Here is a 22,002-nt window from a genome sequence, read left to right as displayed (position 1 = left end):
CTATACTGCTTGGTTAACCTGTGGTTCTTATGACTTTACTTCCCAAGCACTGTGATTACTAGTGTGTGCCACTATACTTGATTATTTGCAAACAAATGAAATTACACACACACAACTTGCTAGTTCTGGTTTGTTCAAAGCCAAAAATGAGCAAATGGATACATTTTCTTCATCTTGCTGGGTGGGCATTTCAGGTGGCAAGTGTCTGAGTTACAAAGAAGGCTGTGTCTATGTATCTATGATCACAAAAAAAAAAAAAAAAGAGGCTTGCTTACCCCTTTCCAATAAGATACTTTAAAGTTCTATGACAAAGACATTTATTTAACACGTTCAATATTTCACATTGTACAAACCCTTAGATTCTCTTTATTCACTGGTCCTTTTCTACAACAAATACATCCAAAAACACTATATAATAAAATTATTTACAACATTTCCAAATGACAAGATTGCTTTTTGCCCCACTACTGCTATTCACACACAGTACTTCCACAGCACAATACATCATTAGAAGATCTACAAATGCTCACCCTGTACTTTAGGCTGCTTAAGAAATGTGAAACTAATAACATTTATAATGGTATTAGCTCCTTTCAATACATGGCAACATTTTAGAAGCCTTGAACTTCATTTTGCAACACCAAAAGGGCTGCTCCCCTTTACACTTTATGAGACAACAGGTTTCAGGGACTAGGAAAAGGATTGAGTTATTAAAATGACTAACTGTACAGAAATAGATTAAAAAGTCACAGCTGAAAATTGCTCTTTGTAAAATTCACACACATTTACAAGTATCAAGTCATCTTCCAGCTTGCTTACTTGGATTTTCTTCGCTTGGATTGCACTGCACCAGTTATATCTGTTGGAGAAAAGGAAGGATATGTTCAACGCAGGTAGCAGTGCACTTTAGGTTGTCCACAATGTCTAGAATTGACATAGTGGAGCCCTATTAGGCTCCAAATCAGTTTATGGGACACATGATTTGAAAACAGTCACAGGCTTTACCTGCTGACTTATGTGGTAAAAGAATGGTCCTGTATATTAGGAACTGCCAACTTGGGGAAATGTGATGAAGACCAGGGTGATGGCTCAGTGAGTAAAAAACTTGACACCAAACCCAAATTCAATCCCTGGGTCCCACATGGTGGAAAGAGCACTAATTGCGTGTGATATCACACAATGTGATAAGGGAAGCTGAGATGTACCTGGCCAGAAAAATTGGCAGTGTTGGGGTAGGGAAAACCTTATATTCTATCAGTTTGTGTGTATATGCCTGGGCATGTGGAGGTCAGGGGACAACTTGGGAGTCAGTTCTTTGCTCCTGCTGGTTCAAGGGTTCTGTGGCAAGCACCCCCACCCCTCCATTTCTCTGTGTAGCTTTGGAGCCTTTCCTGGAACTCGCTCCATAGACATGGCTGGCCTCGAACTCACAGAGCCCCACCTGCCTCTGCCTCTGCCTCCCGAGTGCTGGGATTAAAGGTGTGCACCACCATCCAGTGTGGCAAGCACTTTTACCAGCTTTATCTCTACCCCATCCCCACCAACATGATCCCTTACAAGCTGTACAATCAGCAATCTCCCTCACTTATTCCCATCACTCAATTAAGTTACAGTCACACTAACAGTGCTTTTGGCGAGACACCAGTGAGTAAGTGAACTGCCCCAGAAACTAGCCTTTAGCTGTCTTTTGTAGCCAACCCATTATTCTGCAGTAAGGAACACTTCTTGGTATGCTACAGTTAAAGTCTCTAAACTTTGTGACATGGATCTTCGGTGGCCTACATATAAGGAGGCTTTGGAGGGCTGGGATTACACAACTCTGCAGAGCACCTGCCAAGCATGCATGAGGCCCTGAGCATAATCTCTTGAACCACCCCACCCCACCCCACAGTGTACATATATTTGGAAGCATTTCAGAACAGGGAACACAATCCCAGAACCTGAAGGCTACATAAGTGGCAACTGAGTGACTTATACACAGTAACAGTGACATAAAAGGGAAAGACTGCTTTGATTCCTTTAACTTCCCTTACACATATCATTGTCTCAAGTCAAGCTACTCTTATCTCAGATTTAAATGTTTATTTAAAACTTCTCCAGTCTTCTATGGCAGAGTGCAGTAGTACTCTGAAGCTCTACAAATGTAAATATTTCTTTAGAATCTAACTATTGACTTATTTTTCATACAAAATATTTTATCTTGGTACTGTGGCACGTACCTTGTAATTACACCTGTCAATCTCAGCACTTGGAAGGTACAGGCAAGGGAGTCATTTTTGATATATATAGGGTCTTGAGGATAGCCCTGGGGCTATATGACATGTTACAAATAACAAAAGCAAACTCCAAATTCAAACAATGTTTTAAATACCTCTCATCAAGGTAAAACAATTACTTCTCATATATTCGTTCAAAAGATAAATCAGATTCAACTATTTTGGATGGGATGAATTTTCTGATGCTATATTACCAGGTTCAGTATTATAAGCAAAAACGGCTTTTTAAAAATCATAATATTTTGGGGCTGGAGAGATGGCTCAGCGGTTAAGAGCACTGCCTGTTCTTCCAAAGGTCCTGAGTTCAATTCCCAGCAACCACATGGTGGCTCGAAACCATCTGAAATAAGATTTGGTGCCCTTTACTGGCCTGCAGGCAACATGCAGGCTGAACACTGTACACATAATAAAAATAAATACATCTTTAAAAAAATCATAATATTTTGAGGACCCCAGCACCCACATAAAAAGTCAGGGCAGCAGTGCATGCTTGTAATCCCAGTGCTTGGGAAGAAAAAACCAGGCAGCTCCCTGGAGCTTGCTGGCCAGCTAGCCTGGAACAATTAGCAAGGTCAGTTGGAGGCTCTGGAGAGATGGCTCAGCAGTTAAAAACAGCTGCTCTTCTAGAGGACCCATGTTCAATTCCCAGCACCAACATGGCAGCTTATAACTGTCCGTTACTCCAGTTTCAGGGGATCCAATACCTTCATACAGACATACATGCAGACAAACAAAAATGTGCATGAAATAATTTTTAAAAAAATAAAGTGGAGCCAGGCGTTGGTGGCACACACCTTTAATCCCAGCACTTGGGAGGCAGAGGCAGGTGGATCTCTGTGAGTTAAAGGCCAGCCTGGTCTTCAGAGCGAGTGCCAGGACGGGCTCCAAAGCTACACAGAGAAACCCTGTCTCGAAACTCCCCCCCCAAAAAAAAATAAGGTGTAGACTAATACTCAATATTTATATCTGGCTTCCATGTGTATGCACATACATGTGTACAAACCTGGAAGAATATATATACATATATGAAAATGAAAAGATTAAAAAGAAGCTATGAATAGGTGAGGTGGTGCACACCTTTAATCCCAGCACTGAAGAGGCAAAGGCAGGATTTCTCTGAGTTTGAGGACTATATGGTCTGAGTAGCGAATTCCAGAACAGCCAGGACTACCAGAAAGACCCTGCCTCAAAAATAAAATAAAATAAAATAAAAATAAAAAAATCAAATGGTGTATCTGAGACTTGGTCAGATGTGACTGGAAATGAGGTGGGGAGAGAAGGACGAGCAATGTCAGATTCCACCCCCTTTTCTTTCCAAGTCAATAAACTGGAATACTGCCTTTGAGTACAAATCAACATATGAGGCCCTCAGTAAAGGTGGTAATATATTTTTATAAAATGTCTTTTAGCCCCCCCCACAAAGACAGAACTCTTGGCAGACCTTACAGCAAAATTAATAATACCCCTTGAAGTCATTTAAGACTATTTACTTTTTTGTTTTTGGAAACAGAGTTTCTCTGTGTAACAGCCCTAGCTGACCTGAAACAAGCTCTGTAGACCAGGCTGGTCTCAAACTCACAGAGACCCATCTGTCTCTTTTGAGTGCTAGGATTAAAGGCCCATGCCATCACACTCAGCCAAGACCATTTATTTAACTTGTTATCTTACTGTGTACTCAGCGTGTTTAACTTGGCCTTAAGAAAACAATGCAATTAGCCAGTCAGTGGTGGAGCAAGCCTTTAATTCAGCACTCAAGAGGCAGAGACTGGTAGATATCTTAGTTTGAGGCCAGCTGGTCTACAGAGCAAGTTCCAGGACAGGTAGGGCTACACAGAGAAAACCTGTCTTGGAAAACCAAAAGCAACAAAAACCAAAAAACAACGCGCACACACACACACACCCACACACACACGCACGCACGCAGGCCCACACACACAAAAAACCCCCCAAAAAACCCAAACAAACAAACAAACAAAATGGGAAAAAAAGGAGAAGAAAACAATGTAACCAACTTTGCTATGCCTTGGATTTCCCATGAAATTAGCTTTTAGAACCTAAAATAAATGCATAGCTTTAATCATAGGTTAGGTACTCTTCTGTGCCCCTGGCCCAGAATGTGTGTGTGTTTGTGGCGTGGTAATCATTTGCTGAAAACAACCTTAAAACAAATACCCACCATAAACACTGCAAATGTGGCTCTAGGTTGATAATGTCTGCATGCTGTGTGGAGAGAGCTATGTAGTCAGGTGTGATCAGGAAGTTATTTCTTCCCTGGTGAAACCCTGTGAAAGATTTCTGTAAAGAACCGTTCATTCCTTTCCCATGCCATGCTTCCTATACTGGTCAACAAATGCAGAGCAAAGTCCTTTGTTAGAAACAAGGGCAACTACTGGGGCACAGATGCAGACTCAAACAACAGACTGATTACAGACACACCCGAGGCTACAGCCAGACAAAAGACACAGGGAGAGAGAGCGGAGAATTCAGAATTGGGTTCACTCTTGGTCAAACTAATCCAATGGGCTTCATTTTCACTCCTTAGTTAAGACACTAAGACACTGAGACAAAGACAAAGAGTGTTCTTTGAGGGTACCTTTGATGTGCAAGTGACAAGTGGCTTGGGCTGAAAACTGAAGGCTGGTAGGGATGGTGAACAGTGTCTCTACACTACCATGAGACATAAAATGTTTGTTTTTCGAAACAGGTTGACCTGGAATGTTCCCTATAATCCAGTCATGCCTTGAATGTATGAACTTTCTACCTCAGCAGCCTAAATGTTGGGATTAAAAGCATGTACCAAAATGCCTGGCTGAAATTTTTGCTTCCTGGTATTGTGACACATGCCTGTAATCCTAGCACTTGGGAGGCAGAAGGAGGTGAGTGGATCTCTGTGACTTTGTCTATCCTGGTCTATATAGCAAGTTTCAGGCCAGCCAGAGATACATAGTGAGGTCTCAAACAACAAACAAAAAAACCCAAATATAAAATAAAAATTCCTTTTTCTTTCATCAGATTTTGAAGTCTCTATCACTTCCCCTGGAGGGTTGGGGAACAACTACTCTGGACCATAGAGAAAAGTCATTTTCCATTTCTGTAAATGTGTCTGGTCATTTTTATCTTTTGTGATTCAATTTGTATTTGTTACAGAGCTGTCACGTGGATGCTGAGAATTGAACCTAGGTCCTCTAGAAGTCAGTGATTTTTTTTTTTTTTTTTTTTTTTTTTTTTTTGGTTTTTCTAGACAGGGCTTGTGGCTTTGGAGGCTGTCTTGGAACTAGCTCTGGTAGACCAGGCTGGTCTTGAACTCACAAAGATCCGCCTGCCTCTGCCTCCCGAGTGCTGGGATTAAAGGCGTGCACCACCAATGCCCCGGCGAAGTCAGTGATCTTAACTGCTGAACTGTTTCTCCAGCTCCCCATTCAAAACTTCTAAGAAGCATTGACTCTGCAGTAAGATATCTCTGTGATTCAGGTACCAACATTATATAGCCTCCATGGAAAGTGGTGTTACTTTTAGGGCCTCTGTCTTATCTTTAGGTACCTGGCAGGCCCGTGGCTTACTTCAAGGGGCTCTTTGTGAGGCACCCTGACATTCCTTACCAGCAACAGGTGAGTACTCATGTCAGGGTCTGATGTCAGTGTACCCCCTGCCGTTCCACTGGGATGGTTTTGTATGTTTATTGAGAAAGAGAGTCCTGTAGCCCAGTCTGGTCTCAAGCTTGCTATGTAGCTTTATTGGTCATCTTGTCCCTGCCTCCTAAGAGCTGGGATTATAGACATATGCCATTATACCTACCATTCAAGACTGAAATGCAAGGCCTGCATCTATGAAAACTAAGGATTTGCCAGAGAGGATGCCGAAAATGACTTAAGAGTTCTGGATCACAGAAGTCAAGAACAATTAATTAAAAAAAAAAAAAAAAGAAAGAAAGAAAAGAAAAGAAAGAAAAACCAAACAGTAGAGTTGGGGAATTTCATTCAGTTGGTGGAGTACTTGCCTTGATCCATTAGGCCATGGGTTCAGTCCCCAACACAGGGGAAGAAAAAAGAGAAGAAAGAAAAAAAGAACAGTAGCTAAGACAGGTGGCTCATGCCCATAATCTCAGGACTTGGGAGGCTAAGGTAGGATTGCCACAAATTCATGGACAACCTAGGCTACAGAGTGAGATTCTGTCTCAAAACAATCTCCCCTTCCCAAACTAAAGACAGCTTTCTTTCTTTCTTTCTTTCTTTCTTTCTTTCTTTCTTTCTTTCTTTCTTTCTTTCTTTCTTTCAAAGAATTATTTGTTTATTATGTATAGTGTTCTGCCTGCATGTATGCCTGCATATCAGCTGAGGGCATCAGATCTAGTTATAGATGGTTATGAGTCACCACCTGGTTGCTGGGAATTGAACCCAGGACCTTTGTAAGAGCAGCCAGTGCTCTTAACTTCTGAGCCATGTCTCCAGCCCTAAAGACAGTTTTCAACAAAGAATACTGGTAATGTAAAGCTGAGGTCATAAAAGAAATTATTAGAGGCACAGATGGAAGCACTAGGCTTTGAGTTGAAGAGGGGTCACACTGTCATAGCAGCCTACTTAGATTAATATCTTGGTAGTGTAAATGGAGAGTTCTATTTTTTTGTGAAGATGTGAGAGCCCCCACCAAGACAGAGCAGAGAATGTGGGGTAGAGGTTTAAAGAGCATGGAGAGGTCAAGTGTAATAGTGAGTGCCTCTAACCCAGCACTCAGAAGGCTGAGGCACAGGCTTGAGAGTTGAGGGCAACAAAGGGGGATAAAGGAGTAGACAGTATGTAGAAAAAGGTACTTGACTTCAGAAAAGAAGCTGGGCCATATTCAGGATTTAAATGAGGTGAGATCATGAGCTTTCTAGTGTGTGGGTGTATGTTTTTGACACAGGACCTCATGTAACTACCTCAAACTCCCTATGTAGCTAAGGATCCTTAAACTCTTACCTCTTAACTCACTAGTGCATCTCACATTACAGATGTGTGCTGCCACACTTAGTGCCAAGGGTGAATTTAAAATGAGACCAACCTAAATTCTTTATTCTTCCAGCAGTGTTTATTGCTCTTGTGCACACAAACAGAAAACACATATGCTAATGAACTGACAATGAACAAAGCACAAAACCAAGAGAAGAAAGCACACTGACCTAACAGAAGAGAGGATGGAGGTAAAGTCCTCTGTGGCTGTGATGAGGACACTTTTATTCCACCCTTCATTCCACCCCACCCCACCCCACCTCCAAAGCATCCAAGGCCCACTGCTAACCTTTAGTAGAGCTGGAGGCTGAAGCAGGCCGAGAGGATCGTTTTCGATGTCCATTTTCCACGCTCTCAGAAGCCACAGTTGGCTCCTCAGTTCGAGAGTTTCTTCGGCTTGGGGTTTTGGACTTCTCAACTATCTCTTTTGGCTCACTGCTGACAGAGGGAAGTACCAAGTTTCCAAGAAGGTTAAGGACATCAAGACAAACAAAAAGGGACTCTTTAAGTACAGTTTCATCTCTAAAGTAAAAGATAATTAGCAGCTATTCAGGGCCAGGAATACGGCTCAGTCTATTTAGCATGTACAAATCCTAGGTTTAATCCCCAGCACTGAAAACAACAAAATAAAACATATCAGTCATTATAGACAGAAATGGGACAATGCTGTCAAGAACTTAAAAGTGAGTCTAGTTTGTTACATTAGAAAAATAAAATAGGCTGGATGGTGAGGCACATGCCTTTAATCTCAGCACTCAGGAGGCAGAGGCAGGAGTATCTTTGTGAATTCAAAGGCAGCCTGGTCTACAGAGCAAGTTCCAGAACAGCTAGGGCTGTTACACAGAGAAACCCTGTCTTGAAAAACAAAACAAAACAAACAAACAAACGAAAGCACAATGCTGGTGGGATTGTGGAAAAGCAGGTGATAGAAATAAAGAACTGCAATAGTTCCTCTAAAAACCCTCATTTCTTTCCCTAAGGCAATATATCCCTTCAAACATTATTTTGTAAAATTTCAGGTATAAAATGTATTTAATAGATGTTTAAAAGTTTCTACTAGTCCCAAATAATATCTAAAATCTAGGTATGGCAGCACACACCTTTAATTCCAACATTTGAGGGGTAGAGGCATGCTGATCTCTGTGAGTTTGAGCCTAGGCTGGCCTACATAGTGAGTTCTGGTTCAGCCAGAGCTACATAGAGAGACCCTGTCTCAAAAGAAATTATTATTTGGGGGGGTTACTAGGAAAATATGAGCATATAGTGGTATTAGGTAATGGCATACATAGTACATTTTCTAAGTAATAGGAATACATTCATCATCCACTGCAGATATGCTGAATGTCCCAACTGCAACCCTGGCTTTTTAGCAGGCAAATATTAAAAATTGGTAATACTGTTATTAAAGACACAGGGGCAAAAACATTTTCATATATTTCTTATGGAGTATAAATTGTATAATTCAAAGATTCTCAATAAGGAGCAACTGTGATCAGTTAGATGCATTCCCAGCCTTGGACACATTTTTGATTGTTGCAGTTTGGGAAGTGTGCCATTGGTGTCTTTGGGTAAACACTCTATGGTACAAAGGGAGACCCTTACAAATAATTATCTGATCCAGAGGTCAGTAATGTTGAGGTGGGAAAACTTGGTGACATCCTCTACCTCATTTCTAGTAACTCCTCTATTTCTAGGTGCCTAAAGAAATCAATCTTAAAACATGTGTGTGTGTAGGGGGTGGGGGGGCATTGGCAAGCTGGACTCATACTGCAGTTTAGACGGGCCTGGAACTTGGAATATGTAGCCAAGTCTGGCTTTAACACAAGGCAATTCTCTGCCTTTGTTTCCTGAGTGCTGTGATTATAGTTATGAATTTCTACAACTCAGTGTAAAGAAATTCTTTTACATAGCTTTGATTATAACCAACAATGTAATAAATTATCTAAGTAGTGGGATTATATTCACAATCCACTGCAGATATAATGAATGTCTCAACTCCAACCCTGGAGCTTAAGTAGGAAAATATTTAATATTGGTAGTAAAGACAATTTAAAGACACAGGGACAAAGGGGCTGGAGAGATGGCTTAGTAGTTAAGAGCATTGACTATTCTTCTAGAGGACTTGAGTTCAATTCCCAGCACCATATGGTCTGTAACTCCAGTTCCAGGGGATCTGGCATCCACATACAAGCAGACAAAACACCAATACACATAAAATAAAAATAAAGTTAAAAAAGACACAGAGACAAGTTTACAGAAGACATAAAAACAATAATAATAATAATTAGTTACTTAATTTTGGCACATCTATATGAAGTCTTAAAAAATATTTTGTGAAAGGTTACTCAGACAAATTATTCATGCTACATGAGTGAATGGGTTTGACACACACACACACACACACACATCTGGAACAGCACCCCTCTGTATATTCTTTAAAGAAGACTACAAGATGACTGCAATTTTCTAATGTTTTCTTTCTTTTCTTTCTTAAACACAAGGTCTCATGTAGTCTAGACTATCTTCAAACTTACTACATAGCTGAGGACGACCTTGAACTCTTGATTCTCTGGCCTGCATCTCCCAAGTGCAGGTGCTGGATTTAATTCTGCTGAAATCTGAAAATTTCTGTAAAAAACTTTTTACTATATCCATGGTTCAAAAATGCTTATTAATATCACTTTAAAAATCTTATTAAATTTCATTGCAAGAATAGAACTGAAATGATTACAGAACTGAAATATATTGCAACAGAACAAAACAACTACAAGTCTGCTTCTTCTGGAAAGATCTCCATGTCCCTCTCTAGCTGTGGACTTAGCCTTTCCTTCTCTTAGGTTCACAGTGTATACAGATGACCTCCTAAACCATCTTCTGGGGTTCTATTATATGGAGTTTTAAAGAATTTGTTTATTTATTTATTTATTTATTTGCAGGGGTATTTTGCCTGTATGTATGTCTGTGCACATGTGTGTGCAGTGGTTCTGGAGGCCAGGACAGGATGTTACAGACAGTTATGAGTCACCATATGGCTGCTGGCAATTGAACCCAGGTCCTCTGAAAGGGCAGTCAATGCCCTTAGCTGCTGAGCCATCTCTCCAGCTCTGGATGATCTATTTTAATGTTTTGTGCCTTCCATGAGACTGTGAGCCCCTTACAGGTACAAATCACAGTGTGATAATCAACTATCACTACTCCACTGCTCACTCCTGCCAGAGGACTCTTTGCCAGTAACACTACAGTTGGGAACTGAGCCATAACTGTTCACTCATTACCTTAGCTTTATATAAAAAAGTTACCCATATCATATCAAAAACTAAGCAAATTCAGAGAGGCCACACTGGAGCTAGGGTGGAATTACAAGTAAACAGGTTTGTATCTCCTTCTAGAGGTTTGAAGGATGGTTTTCTGTTTGAGCCCAGAAAACAGTCCAATTTTCTGAGGATAATCCCTATGTGGAACCCCTTTCTCTTGTCAAAACAAAACAAAATAGCCAAAGCAACACTACCCTTGTGTTTGTGTGGCCAATGTATAGGCAGTTCTGCAAACAGACACCTATGAACTATATATCAACTTGATAGACCCTTTTTATGGACAGGTGGCATGTATTTGAAAAACTCAAATGAATTCAAGTATTAGTTCATCTCAAATAAAAACAGATGGGCAGAGTGGTGAATAGGAAAATCAACCAATTTGGCATCAGGGAGGAACTGTGCATTTATCAGTTACAATATTTAATGCCTTATCCTCTAGAGTCTAGACTTTTATCTACAAATCTCCAACTTGTCTATTGTAATATAGGTCAAATGTAAGGGCCCTGGAGCCAGAAGAGATGGGTTTGTACATCATATCACCATTTGCTATAACTGTGACCTTGGGCAGTTTAGTTAATGGTTTCTGACCTTTAGACTTCTCACCTATATGATATAATTTATTATCAAAACAGATATTGTGAAAAATTGAGAGGTAATACATATAACATGCTTGTAGTCCAGAGTATGGCAAGGAATAATATTCAGATAATGTTAGTTGATATGAAGAGCTGACATGAAGATTCAATGAGAAAATGGTATTTTACAAGTTAAATTTCTATACAAATGAGACATTTTAAAAAACGTTACTGCGTTCCTTCACTAAAAAAGGGAGTGATTCTTTCTAGAGCTAATGAGGTTGGGCCACAGATGCACTTCATCTGTTCTGATGGGTTATATAGGGTAGCACAGTTAGCAGACAAAAGCACAGGTTTGGGGTTACACTCTACCTCCCTGGCATCCTCTTTATAACCTCTGAGTATCAAACAGCCATGCTTAGAAGATAATTCAAGGACCACCAGTAAAGAAGCTAGTGTATATATATAGAACACGTATTTCTTCACTTGTGTTTAGTGCCGAATATGTAATCAGTTTTGAAAACAATGGTAAGACAGAAACTTAGTCATCTAGTTTAATTAAGTGAACTGTCACCCTGGAGGAGTGAGGGCTCACAGAAACTCTCTCCTTTGAGCAGTAGAAACAGGCTGGTGCTAGAGTACAGGAGAAAGACAAGGTGAGGAGACGGTTCAAGACAGAAGAAGCTCATGCCATGGTCATGTTAAGTCTGCAGATATGGTCATCTTTCTTACCTTTGTCCAGAGACTATGACTGCATTTGCCTCAAGTTCTGTAAAAAATAAAAAGGAGAGAATGAGACGTGGAAGCAGTTGTAATATGTCCACAGGGAGTTTCTAGTAGTCTACCAAATGCTGTATTTAGACTAACAAGTCTCTACGTCCTACAGGAGTCTCACCCACCCTATGTGGTATGAAGACAATGTTGGCACTGATCCAACTTGGTTTGTTGACAATGTAAGATACTACTTGGTCTATTTTTATTTCTAGTTCATACTGTGAAATAATCCTGTTGGGATCAACAGAACTAAATTCACACTGCCTGGTTCATATTTCATCCAGATAAAACTAGTTTAGTAAAAGAAGTCTCTTCCTTTCATGTTAAAATATCACCACCTTCCTGCATTTTCTTTCCAAAGGCAATTATCTTTAAATATAATAGTGTCTTTTAAAGATTCATTTTTCCCCTGAACAACATTCTCACTCAATTTTAGAGGGGAGAGAGCTATGCTTTGAGATACTACCCAAAGACTATATTATATTTGTTTCTGAGACATTTCACAGACTTCATCAGCTGCCAAGTGATGTCACAGAAACAGCCCTCTGTCTGTGAGGGCTGCATCTGTGGGCATTCTTTGGGAATACCAGACACTTCTTTTCAGCACCAGCAAAAAACCAAAACAAAACAAATCTACTTCTATTATGTGCCTCTAGGTAGCTCCATCTCTTACAAAGACCCTTCCCTAGTATACCAAACAGCCATGTCTCCTGCCACTGGCCTTCCCCTGGCTCTGTGCCTGTTTTCCCATGTAGAGAAGTCAGTGCCTCATGTTCAATATCTAAGCTGCCTGGGGGATCTCTTTGAAGGCAGAGTACCTAGCTTAAATTTTTATCTCAGCTCTTTTTCTTTCTTCCTTCTCCCCTTCTCACTTTGTAGCCCATGCTGCTCTGGAATTTTCTATGCAGCCCAGGCTGGCCTAAAACTCAAGGCAATCCTCCTGCCTTAGCCTAAGTGCTGGGATTATAGGGAATGAGCTGCCATACCCGCCATATGTCATTTTTTATTATCCATGTGTTTATGTGCAAATTATTTGCCTTCTCAGGACTCAATGCCTCATATGGAAAGCAGAGTTGACTACGTTATCTGCTTTAATGTTAAGATTAAATTGAAATAAAACATATGAATTTTAGTATAGTACCTGTTACTTAGTAGTGACTCAATATTAACTATTATTATTTGGTCACTTTGTACTTTTCCTGAGAAGAGGCAGGACTTCACTGTCTTCAATGCAAAATTTTGGCAGAGGGAATCCTTGCTTCCCGTCTTCTGCTTAGCTCCCAGAATCTCTCCCATAAGATTGAAGTAATGCCTCAAGAAACATACTAATATTAACTCCTTCTTGGGTCTCTATTTCCCTGCTGGGTAAGCTGGAGTACACAAATTCACCTAATATATGTTCAATAATAAAAATGGTTCAAACAAAAAGATGTGCTAACCTTGAAGAGTTGCCACCCCCAACTTGCCCCAGGCATCCTATTCTTTAGCACAAGTTGCTTGGAGCTCCATATTTAGCCCACTTTGGACTCATATTCATAATCCTTCTGTCCCAGCTTCCTGAGTGCTGGGATTCTCTATATGTGCTACATCTGGCTAGTCTGCTCTTTAAGTCTTAGTTTTTAACTAATTAATTCTGTTTGTTTTTTTGTGACAGTCTCTCTATGTAGCCGTGGCTGTTCTGGAGCTTACTATTTGAGGCTCATAGAGATCTGCCTGCCTTGTGCCAGGATAAAGGTGTGTGTGACCAGCCCAGCTTGTGTACTCTTCTGAAAGATGACAAAGAAGTTGATTTTGAGAACTTTTACACTAATTTATTTAAGTGGAAGGTTCTGAGGGTGTTATATTTTTATGTTTTTGAGATAGAGTCCCATGAGGCCCAGGTGGCATCGATCTTATTTTGTAGCTAAGGATAACATTTGAATTCCTAATCCTCCTATCTCTGCCTCTTGAGTGCTAGGATTAGAAGTGTATGCTACCATACTTGGCTTAAAGAGATCAATATATATTAAACTTTAAAAAGGAACAAAGTCCCCTAGCCCATTATTCTGATAAAAAAGAAAAACAGTAATAGCCCATTTTCTGGAGTGAAGAGCCTGGGCAGCATCAACATTACAGACATGGATTGGGGAGGGACTCATGAGGCTCCACCTCTATCAGATTATGGCTACTGGAAGGGTGTGAGGGTCAGTTTAGTTCAATGGTGTAGTCACTGGTAAGCTATTCATGCTCCAATAAATGGCCACACACCCATGCTCATAGCAAGCAACTCAAATTAAACCTAGTGGGTCATTAAAAGAAAGGCACATGAGAGTAGGAAGAGGGAAGTGGGAGGAGACAAGGGAAGGCAATGGGAGGTTGTATGATCAAAATATATTACAAACATATATGAAACTGTTAAAGAATACATTTGAAAAACATTTGGATCAGGAAATGGAACACCTCTCCCATTTCTAGTTGGTCTTTTTGTTAGGAAAAAAAAAAAGAGTATTAATATAGCACCCCTTTTCTTAACAATTTCTCTGTTCCCAAATGTGCAGTACAATGTTAGTTATCATGTAGGCAGTTAGAAGCAAGAGGAAAATGTGATGGCCGATGAGTGTTTTGTACATCCATTCTTTCCACAGTATGTAGGAAAGTAATAAAGGATATAGAATCCTGAAGCAAGTTTTAAAATACAAATTATATCTTATTTTTATTGGCTTACATTCACACAATCATTTTTTCTTAAAAATTTGGTCATGTGTATTTCTCTCTCTCTCTCTGGTTTTTTGAGACAGGGTTTCTCTGTGTAGCTTTGGAGCCTATTCTGCACTCGATCTGTAGCCCAGGGTGGCCTCGAACTTGTTATCCTCCTGCCTCTGCCTTCTTTAGCAAATCCTACCGGTGTTAGCCACCACAACCAGCTGTATACTTTCAATAAAAGGATTTACTTTTTTTTTTTTTTTTAATGTGTGCTCGTGTGTGCATTTGACACTTGCAATGTGCATGAGGGTGTCCAGAAAGGAGGCCAAAAAGACCCCTGATCCCTTGGAGCTGGAGTTACAGGCATTTATGAACCACCAGATGTGGTTCTCGGAACTGAACTCTGGTCTTCTGAAAGAGCATTAAGTGCTCTTACCTACTGAGCCATTAGCCCAAGTTCACACTGTCAATGATATTCTGATTTCCTTTGGGAACCAGCTCCTTTCTTTTTTGTATTCTTCAACAACCTTCTGTGAACCAAGAACCAAGTAAAACTAAACATGTCCACGATACTCACCTGCTCTGGGTCTAATTGGCAAAGGCAGAAGTTGTTCCTACTGCCATCAAATTACTCGTGTGTTCAGAGCTGATCCAGCATCTCACAGCAGCTATTAGATTACACTTGACTTCTCCTTCCAGAAACACCACCCCTAGTTCTAAATACGAGGGCTATTTACAATATCTTGGTTACAGGGAGCACCTTAAAATCATCCAGAGATGATTGGGATGATTCATTGTAAGCAGAGGGGCTCCAATACACCTCTACATCTGCCAAGATAATCTAACTATATTTTGGTGCATTCATGCTTGCTACCCTAGTAAGCAACCATATAACAATTGGCTGGCTGCCAGCCAAGGGTAGCAGGGTCATGGAACAGGGGAAACAACTCAAGGTAGGATGACAGACAGACAATGAGCAAAGAGATGCCTTTCTTGAGCTTTCTGGCTAACACAACAAATGTGAAAATGAACAAGCCAGTTGGGAAAAGTACTACGCAAGTTCTCCCACCCAACTCAAACTGGCTTGGAAACAAATAGGTAAGACAGTCCCAGGTACTTACTGGCATGAGAACATGTGACACTGAGGACACACTGATTCCTACACATGTAACCCATCTCACTCAAAGAAGATACTCTAGATAGTGCCTTACCTGGTCTGGCAACAGGCCCCTGCAGTGCTGTGGCTGGAGTCTCCTTTGGGACTAAAGTCTGTGAAGGGGCTGAGGCAAGAAACAAACAAATAAGTCTTTTACTTTTTTTTCTAACTAAACCAGAAAGCATTAACCAAGTTACTAAGTCCCTGCAGCCACCATGTTCTTAAAAGGCAGTACCGTAACAAAGCAACTGAACTAACACTCAGCAACAAGGATTGCCACTCCAGGGTTTGTTCCTCCTTTGTGCAGATATAAAGAACCAGGAAGGGGATGGAATGGCAACAATAGTAACCACAATTTCAGGTCAGGACCCCCCCCTTTTTTTTTTGTTTTCAGACAGGGTCTTACTGAGTTTCCTCAGTTTGGTCTTAAACTTAAAAACTGTTTTAGTAAGCAACCTAGCTATTTTTAGAATGAATATACCAATCACCTCAACATTTGAAAACTTCTGACTTACCCCTCTAGAGACTACACTCTCCTTGATTAATAAAACACACAATTCTGTACTTTTCTACAGCATCTAGCAAAGGTAATAGACATAAAACAGACAATAAATTTATATCTAATGAATAAATCAATACAGTATTATTTACTTTTCTAAAAAATAGTTTAAAAAACTTTCTAGGGGCAAGACACTGTGCCAGGCACCCTCAGAGATTCCATCTTTTTGCACACCAGAAATTCAGCCTAGTATTGAAGTTAAGTACATGTAGTACACTGCACTCTTTATGTTATATGGAAAGAGACACATAAAAGTATAAAGTGCCATGGGGATCCAAAGCAAAAGAATATTCTAGGCTGAAAATGTAAAAGAATGTTAAAGATAGAAATTAGTCTTTGAAAGACAGGTATTTAAGAACTAGAATACACAATACATTCTAGAATAGAACCTTCCTGGATCACTCAGTAAGGATTTAAGGCTCAGGTTTGCCAGATCTGTCAAAGGTGTGGCCTCTCATCTTAACAATTCAGCCTAATAAAACTTATGACAAACTACAAGAATAAGTTACACCCTTTGGTGGAAACTAAATTTTGTAGATTTCTCTCTGTTTAGTAGTCAAAATTTATTTTGCATGCTTCTCTGATGAGGCTTAAAGCTGTACCTTAACATCTATTTAGCTTAAGATTGGTTTCGCACATTTTCAAGACAAAAGCACAGAAGTCCCTTGGAAAGGAATAGAACCAACTATTATAAACAAAGTAGGTGGTCTTAATTAAAACTGAACCCTTTCTAATTGCTAGTTCATCTCCCTAAAGGTTACATGTTTATTATTATTTGTGATCCAAATAAAAATTATTTTCTAGTTACTTCATCGTTATTCTCTTAGTATCAGAGGGACAAGTTCCCTGAATGGTAACAGAAATGGAAATATTTAGTAGCAGAGAATACACTTACACCACACTAATTTCTTCTGGTTTAGACAAGGTCTTGCATAGCTTAGTTTGGCCTCAAACTCAGTATGTAGCTGAGGATGGCCCTGCTCTTGATAGTCCTACCTCCTCCCCCCAAGTGCTGTGATTATATACATGCACCACCATGCCCAGCTTTCTTTAAAATTCTTATCAACAAAATTCAAACTGGAAACACTGTCCAGCAGAGTCCCTTTCTCCTATAAGGATTCTTTGCAGGCCTTCACTCTTCCCTGTATCTATCTCTAACATTGAGGTAAGCAGGGGAAAGAAGGGAAGGAAGGCTACCAGAGCTGTCAGAGCCAGCATGCTGGCACTTGATAGTCAAATTCCACTTGATAGTCAAGTTCCCACTGAATCCTACATATCCTGGGAGGCAGAATTACAATTTCCACTTTACAGGTGAAGTTCATGGAACTCACTAGGTTGTAACTGGCAACCAATGGTGTTAAAATTTGAACTCTGATCATAACCTCTATTTCTGTTCCTCCTCCTAATTGGCAGGCACTCAAAGTATTTTAGCTGCATAAATAAAAGAGATATTATTAGCTGGCTTAGATATGACAGAGGCCTCCCAGCTATGGGTACCATTAAGACTGACCTGTCTTTAAGAATGTGGAACTTCTGCATCATTTGAGCCTCAAAGGAGAAAGAAGCTGTAAGGACACTTGTGCTTCCAGTATTAACTCCCTCTGCAGTACACAGGAAATAACCTGAACTAGACGTCCATTAATGGAATTTACAAAGAGATCATGTCCAAAGGAAATGGGAAATAACATATGAACTGTGTTTTAGGTCCTGTGCTAAGCACATCACATGCATTACCTCACTGAAATCTTGTAACTATTATTGTCTCCACATTACAAAGGAGGAAAGTGAAACTTGCCCCAGTCCATTGAGCTAGCAAATGCTGGTACAGTTACCAACTCAAGCCTATCTGACTCTTCACAACTTAGATCACGAAACCTGGTTTTCTGGTAAGCTTTTTTGGAGCAGCCCAAACAGAAAGGTCCTTGAATTAGTATGAGAACAAGGCAAAGAGAACAAGTAAGTCTTCATGATGAGAAGTCGCTGTGTACACCCAAGGGACCATGCCAGGCTGGAGACTTACAGTATAGGCTCAATAAATAGTAAACATTTCTGAGCTTCAATCTTTTTACCCAGAGGAAGGAGTAAGTTTACATCACATGACTGGTATAAGATGATGTGAGATAGTGTGTATGAAAATGCTTTTACACACACACACACACACACACACACACACACACACACACACACACACACACACACACGAAAATGAAACACGTCATCAGTTCAGAAGCTAGGAAGGAACCATGTTAATGAATATAAACTGAATATGGGATTTAAAAGCATATTTTTCAATGTACTTTCAGTAAGTAAATCTACAACTATGGCCATTTTTCTTCCTCTAAGCAGAAAAGGGCTCATGCTTTCTCTTTTGTGGGACAGGTCAACAAAACCCTGACCTGAGGAGCTGATGCCAAGCTCAAGTACATACCTATGCTGGGTAGAAGCTCTGGATGAGGTCCCACCTTCTCTTCCACTAGGCCACCTGCAAGTGGCTCAGATGCTACGCCACCATGATTGCCTTTTGTGGTTGGCGCTGTGGAGATGAGCTCAGAGGGTACCAGTGTGGTTACTATTGAGCGTACACTGGTTGGGAGAGCACCGCCAGGTAAGATGGGTCCTGTTGAGGTGGAGCTTGGGCCCATGGGGCTAGAGGTCATTTTTAGTAGCGTGGGTGCTGAGGGTGTTGGGGTTTTACTGTCCAGCTCTGTGGAGCACTGCTCTGTTCCCATTAGCCCAGGAGTTGTGGTCTCTAGCCCTGGGCCTTCAGTCTCTCCATCTGCACCATACTGTTCTTCCCCTTTTTCCAGAGAGCCTGTAACTTTCTTACAAGCCTTGGTCAGCAAAATCTGGCCAATTTTGTCCACTTTTCCTTTGCCCTTAGTGGATGAGACCGGGCTTCGCCGATTGGCAGAGGAGCCTGGACTATTGGTCAAAAGGGGAGAAACTACTGTGGTGGACTGTGAAGAGAGCAGAGTGCTCTGATCTGCTGAGGTGTTCATCTGAGGACTAGCCTCATCTGGATTTAATTCTTTTACTTGCTGGATAGAAGAATTAGGAGCGACGACTGGAGAGGATGTACAAGGAGGGGAAGGCAGCTGAACAGGAGTGGCACGTGAGCTAAGGACCAACGGCCGGCCTGTCTGTATGTTTGGAGCAGGACTGCTGGAGGGAACATTAGGTGCTACAGGAGCTGAAGAAAATTTTATGTTTTGAGGTATGTGTAAAGGTCCAACAACTGCGACGGAGGGAGGCATCAGGCCACTGTTGGTTGTCAATGGGGTTGCAGGAATTGTGCTTGGCTGTGATCCTTTCATAACCTGAATAATTGAAGATGAATTGATAAAGACAGGTGTAATGAACTGAGGCCGGGCATTAGATTGAGCAGCGGACTGTCCCTCAGAAACCATAACTTTGTTACCCACGTTGGGCATTGTGACAACTGTTGACATCAAGGCAGAATGCAAGTTTGTTGGCAGGGCTGCTGATGTGTTAGATGAAGTGGTTATGGGATTGGAAGTAACAAATACAGTTATTTGGTTTGGGGGCAAAGGAGTAGAAATGGAGGAAGAGCTGACAGGCCTTGACATTACTGGAGGGATGCTTGGTGCAACATTAGAGCTGACCTCACTCAATTCTGGATGCGCAAGGGTTGAACACGGCTCATTACTGTGAGGTAAGTTTAAGGAATTAGAGGGCTCTTTAGAAGGCGGATCCTGCAGTGTGGGAATGACAGATGCTTTTTTGAGGTCTTCCCCTGAAACTACTGGAGGTGCTACTTCCAGATCTGTAAGCCCAGGGGGTTTAATGGTCACATTAGGAGCTCCAGAGTTGTCAAGAAGTTGGCTTAATGATGTTGGTGCTTCTCTCATGGCAGGAGACATCAAATTTTTGTTCTCTTCAACACTGGGGAGTTTGTTAGCATCCAAAGGTTGCCCATCTTTTTTGGACTGATCTTCAGGGACAACCATTTTAGCTTCTTGGATAGGGACTACTTTCAGCTCAACATTTACCTGCTCCTTCCTACCCTGGGAATTCTGGCAATCATTGTCCTGAGGAACGTTCAAACTCTCTTTGTTATCCTCAAGAACAGCCCCCACTGCAGGCACAGGCACAGGCACGCTGGGATTCTGAGGATTAAGCCCACTATTGTTAGGAAAGCTTCCAGATAAAGTGGGATTAGCAATTGGAGTGGGGGAGACCAATACATTTCTAGGCAGTTCCATGTTCTGCAACAGGGTTGTGCTTGGTTGAGAAGCCAGAGTAAGTTTTGGGGCTTTTGAATTTTGCCTTCCAGGACTTGGGGTAGTTTTCCTACTGGACCCTGGACTAGACCTGCGACTGTTACTTGGACTTGCCCGTTTTGTTGTTCCAGGATTAGACTGTTTTCCAGAATTCACCACCACAGAATCTAATTTATGAGCTTGTGGGGCAGCAAAGTTAGGAGGATTATTTATGGTAAGATTTGAAGGTGCTTGCCCGATGGCTTTCAGAGTTGTTGGATTTAAACCCTGTTGATCAAAGCCCCTATTTAAATTTGGCCTGGGAGGTAAAGGAATATTAATCTGTGGAGGGAAGAGTCCTGCTATGGAGGCATTGAGTCTTTCTGGTGACAGACTTATTTCTGAAGGTTCTGTACTGGGAGGGCGGTTGTTGGGTGTCTGAGGATAATAGGGTCTGGGGCTGGCTCTGTTTGGAGTTTTAGGCCTAGATGTCTGGGTTGGTGCAGCAACATTTGGAAAGTGGTGGCCATGGGAGCTAGGCAAAGAATTTACAGGAGGTTGCTGGGGAGTTGCACCTTGAGTTGCTGAAAGGGGAGATGGTCCAGGTTTGGGCCCTGTCATCATTAACTGATTCTGAGAAACTACTAAATGTGACGGCATGTTATTTGGGCCTCCTGAAACAGATGGTACTTCATTGCCACTAGCTTCAGGAAGTGAGGACAACTCTGCTAGTGGAGAGCTAGAAGAATTCTGTGGGTTCTCCTGGTATACCATTTTCCTCGAATTACTTCCCAATGGAGTATTCACAGACATTGGGATTCTTTGTTTATCAGGTGATGGTGGCACAGAGGCAGGTCCTTGCAAGCTAACCATAACAGGTACATTGCCACTCTGCTGCACGGGCATTCTCTGGGAGTCTGGGTTCAGAGGACCCCGTGGAGGGTGGACATTTTGGGAGACTGGAAGCCTAATGGATTTAGGGTCTTGCTGCATCATGAGCATCATCATCATTTGTTGCTGCTGCTGCTGATGTTGCTGAGACTGTGGCTGACTAGGTGGTGGTGGTGGCTGTTGCTGCTGCTGCTGAGGCAGTTGTGGTTGTGGCTGCTGCTGTGGTGGCTGTGGTGGGGGTGCCACATGCTGCATGAGTTGAGGAGGCATCTGTTGCAGTGGCCTCTGTTCAACTGGTTGAGTAGGATAACCTAAAACAAGCCCCCCAAAATCAGGGAAGTTAGATTTTTCAGCAAGAAAACTTTGCTACCTTTAGAGTGTAGCTAAGCAGTACTCATAGGTAGCAGACTGCGCACAAACAGCTCAGGCATGCTGTTCCCATTGTCTGACACAAGCAAGGGTTCACACTGCTTAAGGAGGCAAAAAGCAAAGCATTAAGAACACGAAGCCCCTTGGTGTTTACGTTGTGAATGAAGCATTACTGCATTAAGACTGTATTATGCACTATAA

The 22,002-nt window shown here is 41.4% G+C and overlaps 1 protein-coding gene across 12 annotated transcripts in view; it reads right to left on the bottom strand.

Annotated features, from left to right (window-relative positions):
• Nucleotides 1-300: 300 nt before the first annotated feature.
• Ncoa6 (nuclear receptor coactivator 6) overlaps nucleotides 301-22,002 on the bottom strand; it is an 84,269-nt gene continuing 62,567 nt past the window's right edge. For 10 of the 12 annotated variants that reach the window (XM_035446740.1, XM_035446743.1, XM_027421390.2 and 7 more), the window contains 5 exons: nucleotides 18,750-21,743; nucleotides 15,818-15,886; nucleotides 11,883-11,919; nucleotides 7,551-7,699; nucleotides 301-859 (listed from right to left, as the gene is read on the bottom strand). In XM_035446740.1, the coding sequence (XP_035302631.1) occupies nucleotides 816-859; nucleotides 7,551-7,699; nucleotides 11,883-11,919; nucleotides 15,818-15,886; nucleotides 18,750-21,743 (3,293 nt within the window). In that variant the 3' untranslated portion in view covers nucleotides 301-815. The remainder of the gene's footprint in view (nucleotides 860-7,550; nucleotides 7,700-11,882; nucleotides 11,920-15,817; nucleotides 15,887-18,749; nucleotides 21,744-22,002) is intronic. The other 2 variants (XM_027421393.2, XM_027421397.2) reach the window with 2 other exon arrangements.

The sequence above is a fragment of the Cricetulus griseus genome, chromosome 6 (assembly GCF_003668045.3).
Source record: "Cricetulus griseus strain 17A/GY chromosome 6, alternate assembly CriGri-PICRH-1.0, whole genome shotgun sequence".
NCBI lineage: Eukaryota > Metazoa > Chordata > Mammalia > Rodentia > Cricetidae > Cricetulus > Cricetulus griseus.
Note: the sequence above shows the minus strand (reverse complement) of the source record. Positions and strands in the feature narration are given on the sequence as shown.